This window comes from Leopardus geoffroyi, chromosome E1 (genome assembly GCF_018350155.1).
Source record: "Leopardus geoffroyi isolate Oge1 chromosome E1, O.geoffroyi_Oge1_pat1.0, whole genome shotgun sequence".
In the NCBI taxonomy this organism is placed as follows: domain Eukaryota; kingdom Metazoa; phylum Chordata; class Mammalia; order Carnivora; family Felidae; genus Leopardus; species Leopardus geoffroyi.
Genome location: NC_059330.1, coordinates 59,667,247 through 59,684,448, shown reverse-complemented (window position 1 = coordinate 59,684,448; position 17,202 = coordinate 59,667,247). Strand labels below are relative to the sequence as shown.

Sequence of the window (17,202 nt, the reverse complement as noted above, 5' to 3'; positions counted from 1 at the left end):
AGGCTGAAAGTTCACGCGAGCGCTCGAGTCACCAGTGAAAAAAGAAAGGTTAAAACACTTTGCACTCAGTGTTGGCAGGAGGGGCTGGCCCTTCGGGGACGCGCTCGCAAGTGTCCAAGGGGAGCAGGAGCCCTGGACAGGCAGTGTGGGCGGCGTCTCGAGACGTGAACGTGGGCACGGACACAGGCGTGAATGACACCCTCCAGGGGCAAGGCGGACGGGTCACGGGAGCCGGGCTGAGGTACGTGTTGATTAGACCCTGCCGCTGGGTGAGCCATCTGAATTCCGGGCACGTTAAAGCAGAGCACATCCGACAGGCCAGAGCACGCCTCTTACTAAACGCAAAGCTTGCAAAGAAAAATTAGTGTCCAGTCCCTGAAAGGCAGGGAAATTCTCCAGGATCCTTAGGCCCAACTGCTTGAGGAAAGGAGCACAGGGGCCTCTGCTGCATGAGCTCCTGGGGGCCCCCAGCTCGCAGGGAATCCCTGTGGCCCCATGCTGCGGGCCTTCCGCACAGGTGCCCAGCTCCACACGGCCCGGGACCCTTAGCGGCTGCCCCCTGTTCTCTCCTGCGCTCCCTCTCCTGCCTGGACCCCACAAAGTCCTTCGCCTCCTCCTGTCATGTTTGTGCACTGCTCCCAAACCCACACCCGTGTCCCCCCCGCCCCCTTCAAGCTCCCGGCCGGCCTTCCCAGTGCTGGCCAAGCGTCTCGGCCTGAGTGCTCCCGCGACCCCGAACTCGGCAGCCCACGGTGTGCTGGCTCCACCCTTCCCAGTCGGCTCCCGCTAGGGACTCCTCGGTTCACGCCCACGGCACTACGGACCCCTGACCCACCTCCCACCTGATCCGCCCGAGTCGGACTGCACTGAGCCCCCCACAAGCCTGCTCACGCCCACTGCCCGACACCCCATCTGGCCCTTATCTGCGGTGCCTACATCCCTGCCACCCGCCCCCCACCCCGCAAACCGGAGCGCAGCCTCTGTGCAACGGAGAACAAGCCATGCAGGGGTCACCCGCTGGGCCCCTCCCGGCAAACACGCGGCCTGTGCCTTCTGCGGAGAGACTCTCCCCTCCGCTCTGACGTCGGGTGAGAAAAGCTCACGGTGGCCCCTGCAGCAGGAGCTCGCAGCCAGGTCCCAGACCCTCTGACGCAGGGAAGGCCATCGAAGGCCAGCCACCGAGCTGGCCGCCCCCGCCCGGTGGCTGTGGATCAAGTACGTCCTGCTGGGGCGGAGGACGCGTGAGGCGGCTGCTGCCGGCCACGGGCTCCTGGAGCGCGTCTGACCACAAAACACAAACGTGCGGGCAGTTCTGGCCGGGCCGCGCAGCCCAGCTGTGCCCTAGACTTTTGGAAGCAGTTCCCCACAGGCACGCCCGCACACGGAGATCAGCGCCCCAGCCCCTCTGGCCGGCGGCATCGGTCCGCCCCACCTCCCTCCCGACCTCCAGCCTTCTGCTCACACGCGCAGCGAAACGAGGCCTTGCCCACCTGGCTCTCCGCCCCGCCATCTAGCACGGACCCTTGAGGGAGCCAGCACTCCCGCGCCGGGCCTGCGCACTTGACACCGTCCCCGAGCGTCCCCAGCTCACCCCGCGATCCCTTCAGGCCTCCCACTTGGATGCCTCTCTGGGCACCCGGGCACCTTCACCCGGGGCTCGCCTCCAGGCCCACCCACCTTCACCCCGCTTCACCTCCCTCAGGGCACGACCGCCACCTGCTAGGTCACACCCGCGTCTGTCCAGCCTCCAGCCCACCCCGCCTTCAAGTGCAGGCTGTTCAGGCGGGTTCAGTTCCGTGCCCGATCGTCGAGGCCTGGGGACCCAGGGTGCAGCACACAGCAGGTGCTTAACGAGTACCGACTAAACGAAGCCTTTCCCTTCAGACACGTTACCATCTCCATCACGCGGTTCACCTCACGAAGGGCTCAGGGACATCGTGCCGGGGCTCCTGCACTGTCCCAAGGGGAACCCGCTAACGCTCTCCCTCGGTTGCGCGGGAGGTCAGACTGCGCGTCTTCCTGGCGCCCCCCCGCGGCCCCCGTGTGCTCTGGCTGCCACCTCCTTGTTTCCTCCCCTGAGGACTGCCCCCCCACCGCGTGCGTCCAGTAGCACATGACAGGCTGACACCGGTGGCCTGGAGATTCGCGCGCGGCCCCATAACCGTGGCGAGACGGCGGTGTTCGCGGGAGCGCGTCTGCTCCGACGTGACCACCCTCAGGCCCTCCCGGGCAGCTCGGCCCCACCAAGTCCACCAGGGACCTGACAGCCTCTGGTGCTTCTCTCGCTGCTGCTGAGTCAGACACGCCGAGAAGGCAGGTGGACACGACGCTACTCCTCCGTGGTCCGCGGTCACCACGTACAAACAAACGAGACTCACAGCTGTGGAGGCGGACGGTGGCAGGGAAGCTGGGGGTGAGGATGTGGCTGGGCGGTGACCCACCCCCGCCCCTCGCCTGGCCCTTCTGGGGGGGCAGCTGGCTTCCGGGGGGCTGGGCACCCGGATTTGATACTTCACGGACAAGTTCACATCCACAGAGGCTCGGGAGGCCGATGTGAATCTCCTGGCTCTGATTTTATCAAGCGAGCTCACTGAGCAAGTCACCCTCTGCCATCGCATCGCCTCGTCCAGGAAAGGGTAGTGTCACCGTACAAAGTACACGCATGTGATCTTTTCCATACCGAATACGTGCGACTTTATGAAAATCCCACCACACGTCCCCATTTCTCTCCTCTGCCCCAAACGGGGGCACGACAGCAGCTGGTTGCACTTATCCTCGGCGCCTCGGCTGCGGGTCGGAGCCGGCGACTCTGACCGGAGCGGCAAGGGGCAGGTGAGCTCGCGGAGCTCGATGCCCAAGCCTGAGCCGTGCTCCGGACCCTCGGGGCCCTGGAGCTGGGTCTCCCAGACCAGCAGGCTGGGCCCGAGCTCCCGACGGTCCTGCCACGTGGCTCTGGACGAGGAGGAGACAAGTGCCAGCGGCGTTTGGTTCTGCCAACGCTGCAGGGTCCTGTCTCTGAGCAGGCAGCACCTCTCTGCGCGGCTTTCCCCGTCCACCCCGCTCAGGCCGCGTCCTCTCTGCAGCTGCTGCCCTCCTCCCCAAGCCTCTGTGCCCCACGTTCCCACAGCAGACACGGCCTCATTGTCTCGGGGTCGAGCGCAGCCACCCCAGGCCTCACCCAGCACCCAAGCACTTGCGGGGAGAATGGGGAACTCAGCGCGGTGAGAGCAGGTGCGCTCCTGACACGGAGGGCCCGGCGCCGAGCCACCGTCCTCCCCTCCTCCTCCCTGCCCCTCCTGCTTTCTGCTCCAGCCATCCGAACGGCGGGCAGCCCCTGGGCATACCATGGTCCTCACGCCCCTGGGCCTTTGCACACACTCTGCCCGCCCTACCTGCTCTCCTTGCCCCTCACCTCCCTGGCTCCTGGCTGCTCAGCCCTCCTAACCCAGGGGTGAGCTCCCACCTCCGGAAGCCTTCCTGACTCCTCTTCCCCGACGAGGCAGGGCAGGCATCACGCTGACGCGCTCCAGAGAGAGCTCCGGGCCCCCCTCTGTGGCCCTGCTCATCAATGAGGGCTCTAGAATGACTGCTGCTTCCCACGTCTGCCCCTTGGAGGCAGGCTCGTCTCCCGCTCTGTGCTCCGAGGCCTCGGACGCACAGCCTGCATGCTGAGCCCAGGACGGAGGAGCAAGTCCCCTGCCCCCAGATGAGGCACTCCTTAGCGGGGTGGGCTCTGATGTGCAGCCGCGCCCCTGGGACGCAGCCACAGCGGGGAGCCCCCCAGGCAAGGCGGTCAGCAAGGCACCTTTGGGACAGATGTGGCTACACCTGGGCATTCTCGTATCCAGAAAAAAGGGACACTGAGTGGACTTCAGGCAGGAACGGGACCCCAGGGCCCACACTGGGGACGTGCTCGAGAACACAGCAGTCCCAGGTGCGTGCTGGCCAGTCTCCAGATACTGGAAGCTGACGGGAACATTGTTTTAATTTTTATTAACGTTCCTTTTCACATTCCAGATTTCTGGAAAGAAGAAAGCAAGCTTTCCTTCTTTAGGAGAGATCTCAGTGGACAATGAAAGAAACCACTAATTCGCCACTCTGATCAGCGGTGTCCAAGGGGAGGCAATCTGCTGCAGGAGCAAGGAGGCTGGCAGGGCTGCGGGAAGCGTGCCTCCGATCGAGAGGGCGCGGGCAGCGAAACAGGGCCCGCCGCCAGGGTCTCAGGGAGCCCGTCCTTCCGTGTCTCTGGTCTGGCGGAAGTAAGCTTGCCCAGACTGCGTCCCTCCCGAGAAAATCAGGGGGTCCACGTGAGCAGACAGCCCCGAGCCACCCCCTGTCCTGAAAGGCGCCCGGCCTCCCTCCTGCCGTTCTGCGACCTCAGCCACACCTGGTGCCGGGTGGACACACGATGCCCGGGAAGACCGCCCGTGCCGAGGGGACAGTCTTCTCCAGGCCACCAGCCGCCGTGCGGGTACCCGGTGAGCACCTCCGCCGGCGGGGGTGGGGGGAGGGACCTCGGACTGTGCCGGGCCAGCTTCCGACAGAGGCGCGAGGTCTCCGGAGGAAACCCGAGGCATTCGCACACGTGCGCAGACAAGTCGGAGCCGCCCCGTCGCGAACGTGTTCCGTTCCGCCGCTGACAAACACGGGGGCGGGGAGGGGGACACACTACACAAACCTTTCCGTCTGTCTGTGGGTGTCTACTGCTCTTTTAGTCGCCATGATGTGTGTATGTGATGCTCCCAGGCAGGAAGGAGCCTATTTTACAAGCTGCCAGGAGGCGCAGCCTGTTAAATGCCTTTAAATGAAGCAAACACACGAGTATCTGGTGAAGAAACGCATTTTGTAGAGAATTAAACAAACATTTAAAGGTCCGCTCTCTAAAGGACGTGCGCCCCTGGGGACGGAGGGCTCACAGCTGCGGCCGAGGCCACGGGCTCCGATCCCTGAGCGCCGCGGGACGCTGGTCGCGAGGCACTTTGCCGCTGCCTGCGGACCCGGGGGCCACGCACCTTGCGGACCACGGGGCTCCCGTCGTTGATCAGCTGGGCCAACATCATGGCCACGTTGTGGTCGATGGTGGTCGAGTGGTCGGTCCTCTCCGCCGAGTTGCCCACAAACGTGCCGAGAGCGAAGACCGCCGCGCAGCGCACCTGCAGGCCGGGCCGGGTCACGGTCACGCCACAGAGGGCGGCTGCGGTCTGACCCCCACCCGGCCCCTTCCTTCACGTGCGGCGCCCGGCGGGAAGCCGGCACCCTGGCCTCGGCTGGCCTGGGCACGGGCCGCGGCGGGCTCACCTCAGGGATGGGGTCGGAGAGGAGGCTGTAGAGCTTCTCGTGCGCGCTGTCCCTCACGCCGCACCACCTGGCCGAGTCAAAGTTCTGCCAGATGCGCCCCAGGCAGATGGCCACCCACTGGCGCAGCAGCGGGTGGGGGTCGTTGAGCTGCTCCAGGCAGATGGCGATCAGATTTCCCTGCAAGCAGGCTTCCTGCGAGAAGGCACACGACCCGCGTTCACCCGCGGCCCGGGGCAGGGGGAGGGGCCGGCCGCGGTCACAGGCCCATTCCCTGGGGAAACTCTCACACCGCCACATTTGCCCAGGTTTCCTCGCTCCAAACCCACCACCTTCAACACGCCCTGCGGACGGCCGGCTGGGGAAAGGAAGGGCCCCGTGCCCCGTGGTGCCCCCTTCTGGGGGGACCGGTGCAGCAGCCGCTCAGACCAGCATCCCCGCTCCCAAACAGGGCAGCTCCGGGCGGCTGCGACACTTACCTGTCCTGTGTTGTAACTGTTCACGATCACAGCCAGGATGAAAGCCGTCATGGTCCGATGCTCAGCCTGGAAAACACAGGTTGGCCTGGGTTTGCGTGTCCCCGTGGCGCAGCAGGGCTCTCTCTGTCCTGAACCTTAGTGACAAGCTTGGTGCTCCAGGTCAAGACCCAGTGCTGCTGCCTTCTGACCAGAGTCCACGGGACAGAAGACCCCACAAGAGGGTCTGAGGGCTCAGGGCTGGCCGCTTAGCATGGCTGTTCCCCGACAGGGGCAGGACGGGGCGGGACGGGCCCGCTGGGGCCCCGACAGGGGCAGGACGGGGTGGGACGGGCCCGCTGGGACCCTCTACGCACAAGCCTGTCCCGCTCACCCTGCACCCCGTCCGAGCCTGTGGAGGCGCAATGCCCACCACCGCCCAGTGTGCTGGCAGAAAACGCGCGACTCCAGCACCCTGACTCGGTTCCCGGCTTCCCTCTTTCTGTCGCGTGGGTCTGTCCTCATCCTTCCCTTGTGCCTCTGCTAGCTGGGGAACCAGTCTGCTGTCCGTAACAGAGTCGTGGTGCCTGGTGTTGTTAACGTGCACCTGGGGCAGAGTCTGAGGTCGATCTTTCTCGCTCTCGCCCTTGGATTAGTCAAGGCTGCCGATTCCAACCTTCCTCCTCCGGTCTTAACCCCTCGAACTCACGACTACGGCCTGTGTTCACGGCTGGTGCTTATGTAGATGGCCGCACGCTAGCCCGTTCCTTAGCTCCGTGCTGTGTTCTGCGCCCCCGTGGGCTCGGTCTCTTCCTGAAGCACGGGCTCCATAAGCCCTTCACTGGGCGTCCGAATGCGACCAATTGTGCGTCTGTGACCACGGGCTGGCTTCACCGTGTCCCGGATGGTGCGCGAGGTGGTGGGGGGTTCCGGGGTGACCGTCGCTTTCCTCCAGCGTCCGTGTCTGTCAGTCCTCCTCCCGGTACTCTCAGCTCCTGTGCAAAGCCCTCTTCTCGTTCTGCTTACTTTTAAGATTTTCCCCTTTTGCCTTTGATAGTTTCTACCTCTGTTAGGTTGGGCCTTTGTGTGGATTTGTTTTTATTTAGTCTTCTCAAGACTCACAGTGCTTTCACCGAGAACTCATTCCTTTCTTCAAACTGGGAAAATTCTCAGCCGTGATCTGTTCACGTCCTGCTTCTCCCCATGTCCCGAGGGCACACTCTGGCCTCAGGGTGGCAGCAGTGAGACCCCCCCAGCCTTGCAGGCCTCTGAGTCCCCTTCATGTGCTTCATTCCAGGTGATTCCTCCAGGAATTCTCACTGACTGTGCCATTCTACCGTTCGATTCATCCATGGAGCTTTGCACGGCAATGTCTGCGTCTTCCGCTTACAGGACCCCCGCAAAAAACTGCCTACCGATTAAAAGAATCTAGTTGGTCCTTTTTGAGGATGAGTAAAAAGGAAAAAATAGATTATTTCCTTATAGCAGATGCAGAAGTACTTCTGAAGAAACAACCCAGTGGTGTATTTCTGGACCTAATTAAAGCAACAAACTGTTTCACTGAATTGTCTAAAACATACTTCCCCCTTATGGATTTTATAGTCTTTTCCGGAGAACTCTATTACGTTAGGTTCTTGGCTGCTGATTTCCTGTTTGCTGACTCCGCTCAGCGCTCCGTCCTGCGGGTCAGGAGCCGGCTTGTGCCTCTGGCCTGAGTCTCGCGGGCTCCGGGCCGTGCAAGTGCCCCAGAGACCTCGGCCCAGACGCGGAGAGACAAACGGGGCCCTTTTCTGAGCCCTTCCCATGGGGGGTGAGGGGTGGGGGGTGGGGGGGGCAGCCTCAAACGCTCCCGTATCCGCAGGGGTCTGTTACGGTGCTGCGGCTCGGCCCGTCTTGGGTGCAGACCAGGGCCCGTGTGCACAGGGAACCCCAGGGTCAGCGCCCCCTTTCCGCTGTGGCTCCTCTCAGACTTCTCGCTTCAGTTTTTGGCATGGTGGCAATGTTCTTTCTTTCGAATGTCACTATGGGTTCAAAGGGTCAATGTGTTTGCAGCCAAAGAAGCGGGGCCCACGTGTGCAGGCTCGGCTCACTGCTTGGCCACGGTCACCGCTTCGGTGTCCTTGTCCCTTTGGTCGACTGGATTCTTGCCCGAAAAGCAGGGATGCGGCTGTTTCCAGGCCTCACATGAAGTGTCAGCTTGCACCAGCAAGGATGAGGCTGTTCCCACACTTGAGTTGAGACACACGTGCATCACCTGCCTTTTCTGTAACGATCCAGCCTTTAACGTCTCCTGGTTTTTCTCATAACCAGCATTTAGCTTAGAAAAGCTGTGGGGGGGCGCCTGGGTGGCTCAGTCGGTTAAGCGGCCGACTTTGGCTCAGGTCATGATCTCACGGTCCGTGAGTTCGAGCCCCGCGTCGGGCTCTGTGCTGACAGCTCAGAGCCTGGAGCCTGTTTCGGATTCTGTGTCTCCCTCTCTCTGACCCTCCCCCATTCATGCTCTGTCTCTCTCTGTCTCAAAAATAAGTAAACGTTAAAAAAAAAAAAAAAAGAAAAGCCGTGGGGATGAGCGCTGACACTCGGAACATGCCTGCGAGACGAAGCGACATCGAGGAGGGGACTCGGGACGTCTCCGGTTCTCTCCGCCATGCTGGGGGCTACAGGGACGGAGCCCAGAAGTCGGGGACGGTGCAGCCGTGGGGGTGCCGTGTACGCACGTCCCTACCGTTAAGCGTCTCACAGAATAAGCTAACTTGGAACGTCAACGTTCACACTCTTCTTTCCTCCCCTGCCTTCCTTCCTGATTCATAAGGCACATCTGCCTCTCGTCGTGTTCCAGAACCTTCACGAGGCACACGAGCTGTCACATCTACTCATTAATCTAACGCGGCTGACAGGGTGCGAGGGAGAGCGGCTCCTGCTGTGCTGAGAAGACGCGCCAGGGGGGCAGAGGAGCGGAAACAACCAGGCCAGGCTGCGCGTCTCTCCTACGCAGACGCACCAAGGGAGCGGCTCTGACATCAGGTGCACGCCGCCCGCCCCCGCCCCGACATGCCCCCCTCTCCCCGCCCGCAGGGAGCAGCCCCGGCCACGGCCACCCCAGAGCATGACACGCCGGCGAGACAGACGACACGGACCCCGAGGGTGTCCCGGGAGGGGACGAAGCCTTACTGGCATGTACGGGTCTGCCAGGACCGACAGGAAGTATTTGTGACCGTTGTCCTTCACCAGGTCAGCTTGGCACGACTGGGGAGAGAAAGAGACGGAGAGACCATGAGTGCGCGTGCCAGCAAGGGCCCTCTCGCTCCCTATCACGGGCGAATGACGGACCTGCGGTCAGGGTCGGCTGCCCTAGAAGTTTTCTCCTCCCGCGTCCAACGTCCGCTCGGCAAAGGAGCCGGAATGGTGCCCGCAGACGCACCTCACGCTCCCTCGCACGCGCGGCCGCTCCAACGGGAGGGGACCCTGGAGGCCGCCCTCGCCTCTGCGCCCCTGCCCACCCCCTCCCTTCCCGCGTTCCCCTCCTCCCGCCTTCCGAGAGGGGGGCGCCCGGCACTCGAAACCCTCCGGTGTCACCGCAGAGCCCAGCCCCCGCTGAAGCTTCCCTGGGAGTCACTCGGGTCACGTGTTCCTACTTCAGCCCGCGCCTCCCAGAGCAGAGGCCCAGTCCTCACGCCACAGGAAGAGCGCTGAGGCGGTGCCGTGGAGTCAGGGGTCAGCGCACGGTCGGGGGCGCGGCTCCCCCGGCTCTTCGGGCCGCGCTGCACCCACAAGCACCTGCACGGCTGCGGGCTCACGTGCTCAGCACACGTCCGAGGACCCGCTGGTGCCAGGCGCTGCTTTGGTCCCGGACGCGGAGACGTGACGCGCACCTGCTCCTGGTTTCTGGAGGAGACCACCGTGTGCGTGTGACGGCCGGGAGACACTGGGGACTTGGGGGCTCAGGGGAAGGAGGGGTGCCTGAGCCGAGGGGCAGCTGGGATCTTCTGCAGAGTCGTTACGGAGGCGGAGGCGAGCCTATCCCTCGGGATGTGGGACGCAGATGGCACGGGGCAGGGACCCCGAGGAAGCCTGAGGGGCCTGGGAGGGTCAAGGTGGCGGGTCTGCAGGTTGGCGTCCTGAGGGAACCACAATGGAGAGTGAGCGGGACCCGAAGGAGAGGCGCGCGCAGCAAGGGCAGAGGGGGTGGAGATGGGGGCGACCCCGGACACGGGAGGAGGAGGCTGTTCCCCCGGGATCTGGGCAGGAGGGGCCAGGGGGCCCACCCGCCCAGCAAGATCGAAGAGGCGGGTGCCGGTGGACAGGTCCGCTAGGAGGAGGAGCTCAGTCTGGGGGCCACTGCATTTGAGGCGCCTCCGAGACCAGCAGAGCCGTCGAGAGGCAGGAGCACGTGGCCAAAGGGCAGGGCGCGGGGTCCAAGCTGACCTTCTAGGTCGGAAGTCACACCCGTGCTGGGTAGGAAGACCACAGAGGTGGAGGGTGCTCGGGGCACGGAGGACGGGGCCCCGGAGGACACGGAAGACGGGTGCCCGGGAGCAAGGGGCTTGTAAGTGACGCCCGGGGCTGAGGACTTGGAATCCTGGAGGAGGGAGCCTGGCTCAGAGGTGGCATCAGCGTTCCCACGAGCACGGGTTTCACACCAGGCTGGCGGGCTTGGGAGCATTTTGTACCTGCTGGCTGGTCAAGGGGCTCAGATGATCGAGCCCCAGACACTCGGGTAGAGGATAACATCTGCACGGCTTCGGGTGAAAGCCTGAAGGTGGGACAAAGTTCCTGTTTGCACGTAGGAGAGGAAAGGGCAGAACGGGAGGCAAGGAGCTAGGTCTCATGCCAGGATGCCCTCTCGCCAGCTGGGGGACCCCACCTTAGAAACCCGCACTCGACTCCTGGAGTGGCCAAGGAAACACACAACACATCCAGCGGCATCCGCGAGCGGGAGAGACACACAGATCACGGATGCCCCCATCCTTGGAGACAGTGACCCTTGGAACGTGGCCGCGACACCGAACAGGCTCCTGGATCGATTCCAGAAAAACTGATCCGGGGTAACACGTGCACAGAGACATGGCACGCTCCATCCGGAGGTCAAAGGCCATCACAGAAGAGTGAGGACAGAATTTCTGACGTGTGCTCCCCCCAGCTGCGTGCCCCTCACCCCCGGCCGTGTGCAGCCCCCTCCCAGCTCTGTAGACGTCACGTCCGGCCCTGCGTCCCCTCCACGCCGCCCGCTTCTGGGGGCTCTGATGATCAGGTGTTTCTGCCTCTCTGTACTAAACCCATCAGGCGGCCGCTGGACTCCCGTTACGTGGGAGCTGAGCAGGCAGGCGTCGGCGGTCAGGAGGCAGGGGCACCCCGGACTCAGGTCAGCAGGCTAACTCCCAACGAGCCAGGGGAGCCAGGGAAGCTGAGGGGCCCGCCGCTCTGAATGAAGTTTGTGACAGAAGAAGGAGAAAGGCATCAACACCCTGTCCTCTCCGCAGACACTCAGTGCAGAGGGCCTGGGGGAGGGCAGCTCTTTCACAGCCGCCCAGCGGCACCGGCGTCCCTGGGGGCAGCGGTCGGGTGCCCGGGTCTGAGAACAAAGGCCCCTTCTTCTGTTTCTAAACCAGGCGCTCGACAAGTCAGATCAAGGCCTACGCGTCTGCAGGGGAAGCTCCCTCAACCTGTCTCATCAGAGAGGAACACGAGGCCGCTGGTTCACATCCCACTCACTCGGGAGGGAGGCCCGTGTTGCAGCGCCAAACTTCCGTGCACCTGCTCTGCTCTGATGGGGCGGGTCCCCCAGGGGGAACCGCCAACAAGGCCACCTGCCTGTTCGGTCCTTGGCAGGAGACGCCTACCGGCCGGCTCTGAGCTCGCTCGGACTTTCACCGGCTTCGCTGTCCCAGTCCCGCCCTCCGTCCACGCCGCAGGCAGGGAGCCGGGACACCCGTTCCCTGGCCAAGCGCCTCGCTAGAAGAAGAAACACAGGCCTCTCACATGCAACGGACGGCCCTGCAGCAGCTGCCTCCCTAAGCTTGTATCGTCTGACCCCCCCCCCCCCCCCCCCCGCCATCAAGCCGCAAGTGTGACGTATCAAGGCGGGAGAGGAAAGGGCATGAATACGAAATGGTTCTTCCTAAGCGAGCCCCTGCCCACCACACGCAAAACCCACCCTGATGTGCTTTTAACTCTTGTCGCAGTTCTGCCTCTTCCCTCTCAGCACTTCAGGGAAACGTATGTCACACACACACCTTTTGAGAGAGCGAGCGAGCACGTGAGCACAGCAGGGGAGGGGCAGAGCGAGGGAGAGGGAGAATCCCAAGCAGGCTCCGCTCTGTCGGCGCAGAGCCCGATGCGGGGCTCGATACCACGGCCCTGGGATCCAGACCGGAGCCGAGATCCGGTCGGATGCTCAACCCACCGAGCCACCCAGGTGCCCCTGGGGAATTACATTTTTGAAACGAGGGCCAGGGAGGGGAGGAAGAGAAGCAGAGCAGCAGAGAAGGACGTGAGCACGCACCTCACGTGAGACGCGGAGACGCGGTCTGCGGACAGGTACGGGACAGAGCAGAGAACAGGAAGGCTGGGGTCTGCGAGGGCGAGTGTAAGAGGCGAGGCAGCTGTTCCTTGCGGGCACCCTCTGGCAGAGCCGGCCTCCTCTCCTCTACGAAGACTACAGTCTGTCCTGGGGGGGGCGGGGGCAGAGGCACAACCTAACACAGATGGACAAACTACTGTCGGCAGGACAGTCCTGAGCACCGGTGGGCGCGGCGACTCATGACCCGCCGTGCCCTTGGAGAAACTCACACGTTTTGTAAACGTACTTTAAAAGTTCAAAACTCGGGGCGCCTGGGTGGCTCGGTCTGTTAAGTGTCCGACTTCAGTTCAGGTCATGATCTCACGGTTCACGGGTTTGAGCTCCGCGTCGGGCTCTGTGCTGACAGCTCAGAACCTGGAGTTGCTTCCGATTCTGTGTCTCCCTCTCTCTCTCTGCCCCTCCCCTGTTCAATCTGTCTCTGTGTCAAGAATAAACATTAAAAAAAATAATAAAAAATAAATAAAAGTTCAAAACTCAAAATGCTGCAGAAAGGCATAGATGGGGAAGTCCGCTTCCGTGCTGGGTCCCTGCAGGGATTGGCATGACGTTTGGACGTAACACGAAAATAAACGTTAAACACGATGCAAGTTGAAGCCTCCCCTCGGCGCTGCGGTAACTGCCGCGTTGGCTTATTTCTTCTTCCGGTGCTTCTCTGTGTAAGTGCGAGAAATCCGAGGACCGTGGAGACGGAGCTAGCCCTTCCTTCGACACGGGGACCACCGTCTGTGCCCTGCACCTCGTGCTTCTTCGCGTGCCGCACCCCTGCCACACGGAGAGTTCTGTCTTCACGGCGAATGCGGAACAGCCCTTTGGAGAGCGTGGCTCATTCGTGCACGCACAGGCCAGGCTGTGGGTTCCCAGAAGCAACACGGCCCATCACAGGGTAGGTGTGTGTGCAGTTTCGGCACTCTGTCCTCGCAGCTCAGCCATAAAGCACCTGAGTGCTTGCCCATCTGAGACGTGAAAAAACCCATGTTCGGCGCAGCCATACTGTGCACTTTCCTCATCGTGGAGAAGCCTGAGCCTGTCCCGTGTGTGTAAGTAAGGGCCATTTGTATGGGAACTGTGGGTTCACGTTCATTCTTTGACTGTTTCTCTACTGGACTGTGGAGAGTTTTTCTTGATTTCTAGGAGCTCTTTATATATTATGAAGGCTAGCCTTTCACCTGGAAGAGGAGTTTTAAGTATCTGCGACCCACCAATGCTTGCCTGTTTGAAAATTTGCTCGTGTTTTTTTCTCCCCCCCCATGCAAATGTTTTATTTTCATGCAACCAAATCTATTAATTTTCAGAGATAGCTACATTTTAAGTTATAGCTGGACAGGCTTTCATCACTCCAAGGTTAAGCTAGAGTTTGTCTGGGTTTTCTTCTAGTGCTCTTGTGGTGTCATTCTTCATATTTAAATAATTTACCTCTTTAAAGTCAATTCTGGTGTTCAGGATGTGCAGACAGCGAGCTCCCCTAGTGCCAAAAATTCGGGAATGCATCATCTTTTTTTTTTTTTTTTATTATATTTTTTAAGTTTTATTTATTTTGAGAGACACAGAGGCAGTGTGAGAAGGGGAGGGGCAGAGAAAGAGGGAGAGAGAGAATCTCAAGCAGGCTCCGCACTGTCAGTGCAGAGCCCCATGCGGGGCTCGAACTCATGAAACCATGAGATCATGACCTGAGCTGAAACTGAGAGTCGGACGCTTAACCGACTGAGCCACCCAGGAGCCCCCGGGAACACATCATCTTTACCGCTGAGCTGAGATGCTGACTTGACCATGCACTATGCCTTGTGTGCGCTGAGGTCCATTTCTGTCGTGCCCATTTGTCAGCCTGTCTGTCCATAATCCAGCCCCACAACGCTCTTTATTACTGGGGCTTCATCGTTAGTTTTGGCATCTGGGACGATTAGATCCTTGCCGTTTTTCTTCCTAGTCAAAGTTTCCCTGGCGAGTGCTATTTATTTCTCCATAGGAAGTATGTCTGTCTAGTTCCAGAAAAGAGAGAGGGGGGAAAAAAAGCTTGCTGGTAGTTTTATTGGGATCGTCTTACGGTTTAAATCAACTCAGGGAACCCTGACATACTGATGATAACAACCCTTCTGTAATTAAACTGCCTATGTCTTCATTTGTGCGCGTTGAATTCTGTGCTCTCCAGGAATGTTTTCCAGTCTCCTTCATGGGGGTTTCTCATGCTTCGGGTCGGGCTTATTCCCAGATTTAGGGCTCTCTTGTAAACAGGGCGCACGTATCTTCTGCCGGTTGTAACCCGTGGTTTCTGCGTATTAATCCGAAGTCTCCTGTCTCATAAATTCTCTCATTAGCGGGATCTCACGGACGTCTCTGGGTTTTCCAGGCATACGGTCCTAGCTGTGTGCGGACCGTGGTGGTTTGCCTCTACTTTTCTAATTTTTGTGCCTTTAATTCCAGCCTCTGACTGTGTTAGCTGACAGTGACAGTGACATCTTCCTCTGCTCACTTTTGCTTTTGCGTTTCCCCATTAGTATGCTGCTGGCTTCTGGGCTGACAGGAAACCAGTCTGAATGTTAGAGAAGCAGCCACTGGTGCCGTTACTGAGCGGTTTTCTTCCTTCGTGAGATCGAGCCCCGCCTTCTTGTACTTGTTAGCGTTATTACCGTAACGGCTCAGCTTTTCAAAGGTGGACGCTGAGCCAAGCCTTCACCCGGGGAAGAACCCACTGGGCAGTGCTGTGCAGCCTTTCCGTGTTCTCCCGACTTATTTCCAAATGCTCACAAGTACGGATGTAATGTGCTTTGCTTGTTTTGCGTGAGCCTTTTAGTGCTCTTTGCGTGTGCCGACGTGTGTAAAACATAAAATTTACCATTTTACCCACATTTATTATTATTTCAATGTTTACTTATTTTTGAGAAAGACAGAGAGGCAGAGTGTGAGCAGGGGAGGGGCAGAGAGAGAGGGAGGCACAGAATCCGAAGCAGGCTCCAGACCCCGAGCTGTCGACACAGAGCCCGACGCGGGGCTCAAACTCGCGAACCACGAGATCATGACCTGAGCCGAAGTTGGAAGCTTAACCGACTGAGCCGCCCAGGTGCCCCTATTTTACCCACATTTAAAGTATGCGCTTTGCTTGGGGCGCCTGGGCGGCTCAGTCGGTTGAGCGTCCGACTTCAGCTCAGGTCACGATGTCACGGTTCGTGAGTTCGAGCCCCACGTCCGGCTCTGGGCTGATGGCTCGCAGCCTGGAGCCTGCTTCGGATTCTGTGCCTCCCTCTGTCTCTGCCCCTCCCCCATTCATGCTCTGTCTCTGTCTCAAAAATAAATAAACATTAAAAAAAATAATAATAAAATAAAAAAAAAAATAAAGTATGCACTTTGGTGGCCCTGAGCACAGTCACAATGCTGTGCACCGTAGGTGCCTACATCAACATCACGCTGGCTCCGTAAACAGCTGCGAGGTGTCCCTTCACCTCCACTCGGGAGAGATTCTCTGCCCGGAACGACGGGGCGTGGCAGGACCTTCCTAGCACCCTCTCGCTACTCCCTCTGCAGAGACGGTCTGCTCGAGCTTTTTACTCCTCAAATCAGTTTGAGAGGTTCTATCTTCCTAGAAACAGAAGCCTGCGGTATTCAAGTGTTACGGCACTTGCAGAGATGTGCACAGTCTGAGGACCACACCTGTCCTCCCTCCCACAGCGTTTCCTGCCTGGTCACTTCTAGATTGTACTTGGCCCCCTTAATTACGTGAGCAGATCCTTCCCCCCACAGAGAAGCCACTTCTTATCTATGGTTTCATTTTTATATTTCTGTGTGCAAACTCAGAGAAAGCCCTCTCTTTTATCTTTGTCAAACTGCTTTTTTCTGCTCGTCTGGAGTCCCTTTCGTGTCACCGTGTTGTCCATCTAGCTGGCCGCTTGCTCTGCTGTGACTCTGTCAGGACGGTGCGGGGACTTAACGACTGTGAAGTCTTCTCTGAACGTGCCTTTAGCTGTGTCCTGGGGGTCCGATGCCCGTTATTTTCATCTTCTGTGCTTTTGGAAACTATAATTTTGTTTTGTATTTTTCCTTGGACCCAAGATCGAAGATAATTGCTTTTAAAAAAAGTAAATTCCTAGTTGTACGGCCTGTTCTGTTTTCCGACACCGTTACTCATTTCTGGTCCTGCCATGCACATTGTCTGCACTATTCCTGCTTTTTGGAAATTCTTAAGGTTTCTTTTGTGGCCTAATACACGTGGTCAGATCTCACGAACAGATATTTAACGGAAGAAATAGTCTTTACAATCAGGACACAGGTTCAACACGTGTTCTCTAGGCTGCACTTGTGAGTCTGCGTCACTCTTCACGGAAGCAGCAGCGACGGTCATGCCTGACTGTGCCTGGGCTGTCACGAGCTCTGTGGCCACGGACACGGATTCCACCACCGCCTCGACAGGAAGTTGTTTAAGTCCCGTTTATACGCAGTGAGCTGCCCGAGGGCCGTCCGCGGAGCCGGAACCAAAACCGAGGCCGGTCCAAATCACAGTGCCTTCCTCACTCAGCACCAAGGCGTTTACCTCCACCTTCTCCATTCTGTGGGGGGACAGGGGACACGCGGGTCCCAGCGTGTTACTCAGCTCTCTCCTCGACGGGAGACGCCTGCCCTGGCACAGCTCCGCGGCTCAGGTGCACGCGCCAGGAGGCAGTGGTTCCACTCGTTCTGCTCTGGGTGCGGAAGGCCGGGACCCTTCTCCCCGCCGTGCTCCTTGGGGTTTCTCTACGTGCAAATCAGATCAACACACAGAGCGAGAAAGGGCAACACGACAGCACCGGCTGGTCCGTTCCTCCCACCCGCGTCCAGCTCCCCAAGGGCGGCCAATCGCCATTCTTTTGGACGGGTTTTCAAGAATTTACCTCCGGATTTCGAAAC

The 17,202-nt window shown here is 59.9% G+C and overlaps 1 protein-coding gene across 6 annotated transcripts in view; it reads right to left on the bottom strand.

Moving 5' to 3' along the window:
• Window positions 1-17,202, bottom strand: part of RPTOR (regulatory associated protein of MTOR complex 1) — a 334,714-nt gene that overhangs the window by 53,871 nt on the left and 263,641 nt on the right. For 5 of the 6 annotated variants that reach the window (XM_045489812.1, XM_045489815.1, XM_045489814.1 and 2 more), the window contains 4 exons: window positions 8,922-8,996; window positions 5,775-5,840; window positions 5,299-5,490; window positions 5,013-5,153 (listed from right to left, as the gene is read on the bottom strand). In XM_045489812.1, coding sequence (XP_045345768.1) covers window positions 5,013-5,153; window positions 5,299-5,490; window positions 5,775-5,840; window positions 8,922-8,996 — 474 coding nt within the window. The remainder of the gene's footprint in view (window positions 1-5,012; window positions 5,154-5,298; window positions 5,491-5,774; window positions 5,841-8,921; window positions 8,997-17,202) is intronic. The other variant, XM_045489813.1, reaches the window with a different exon arrangement.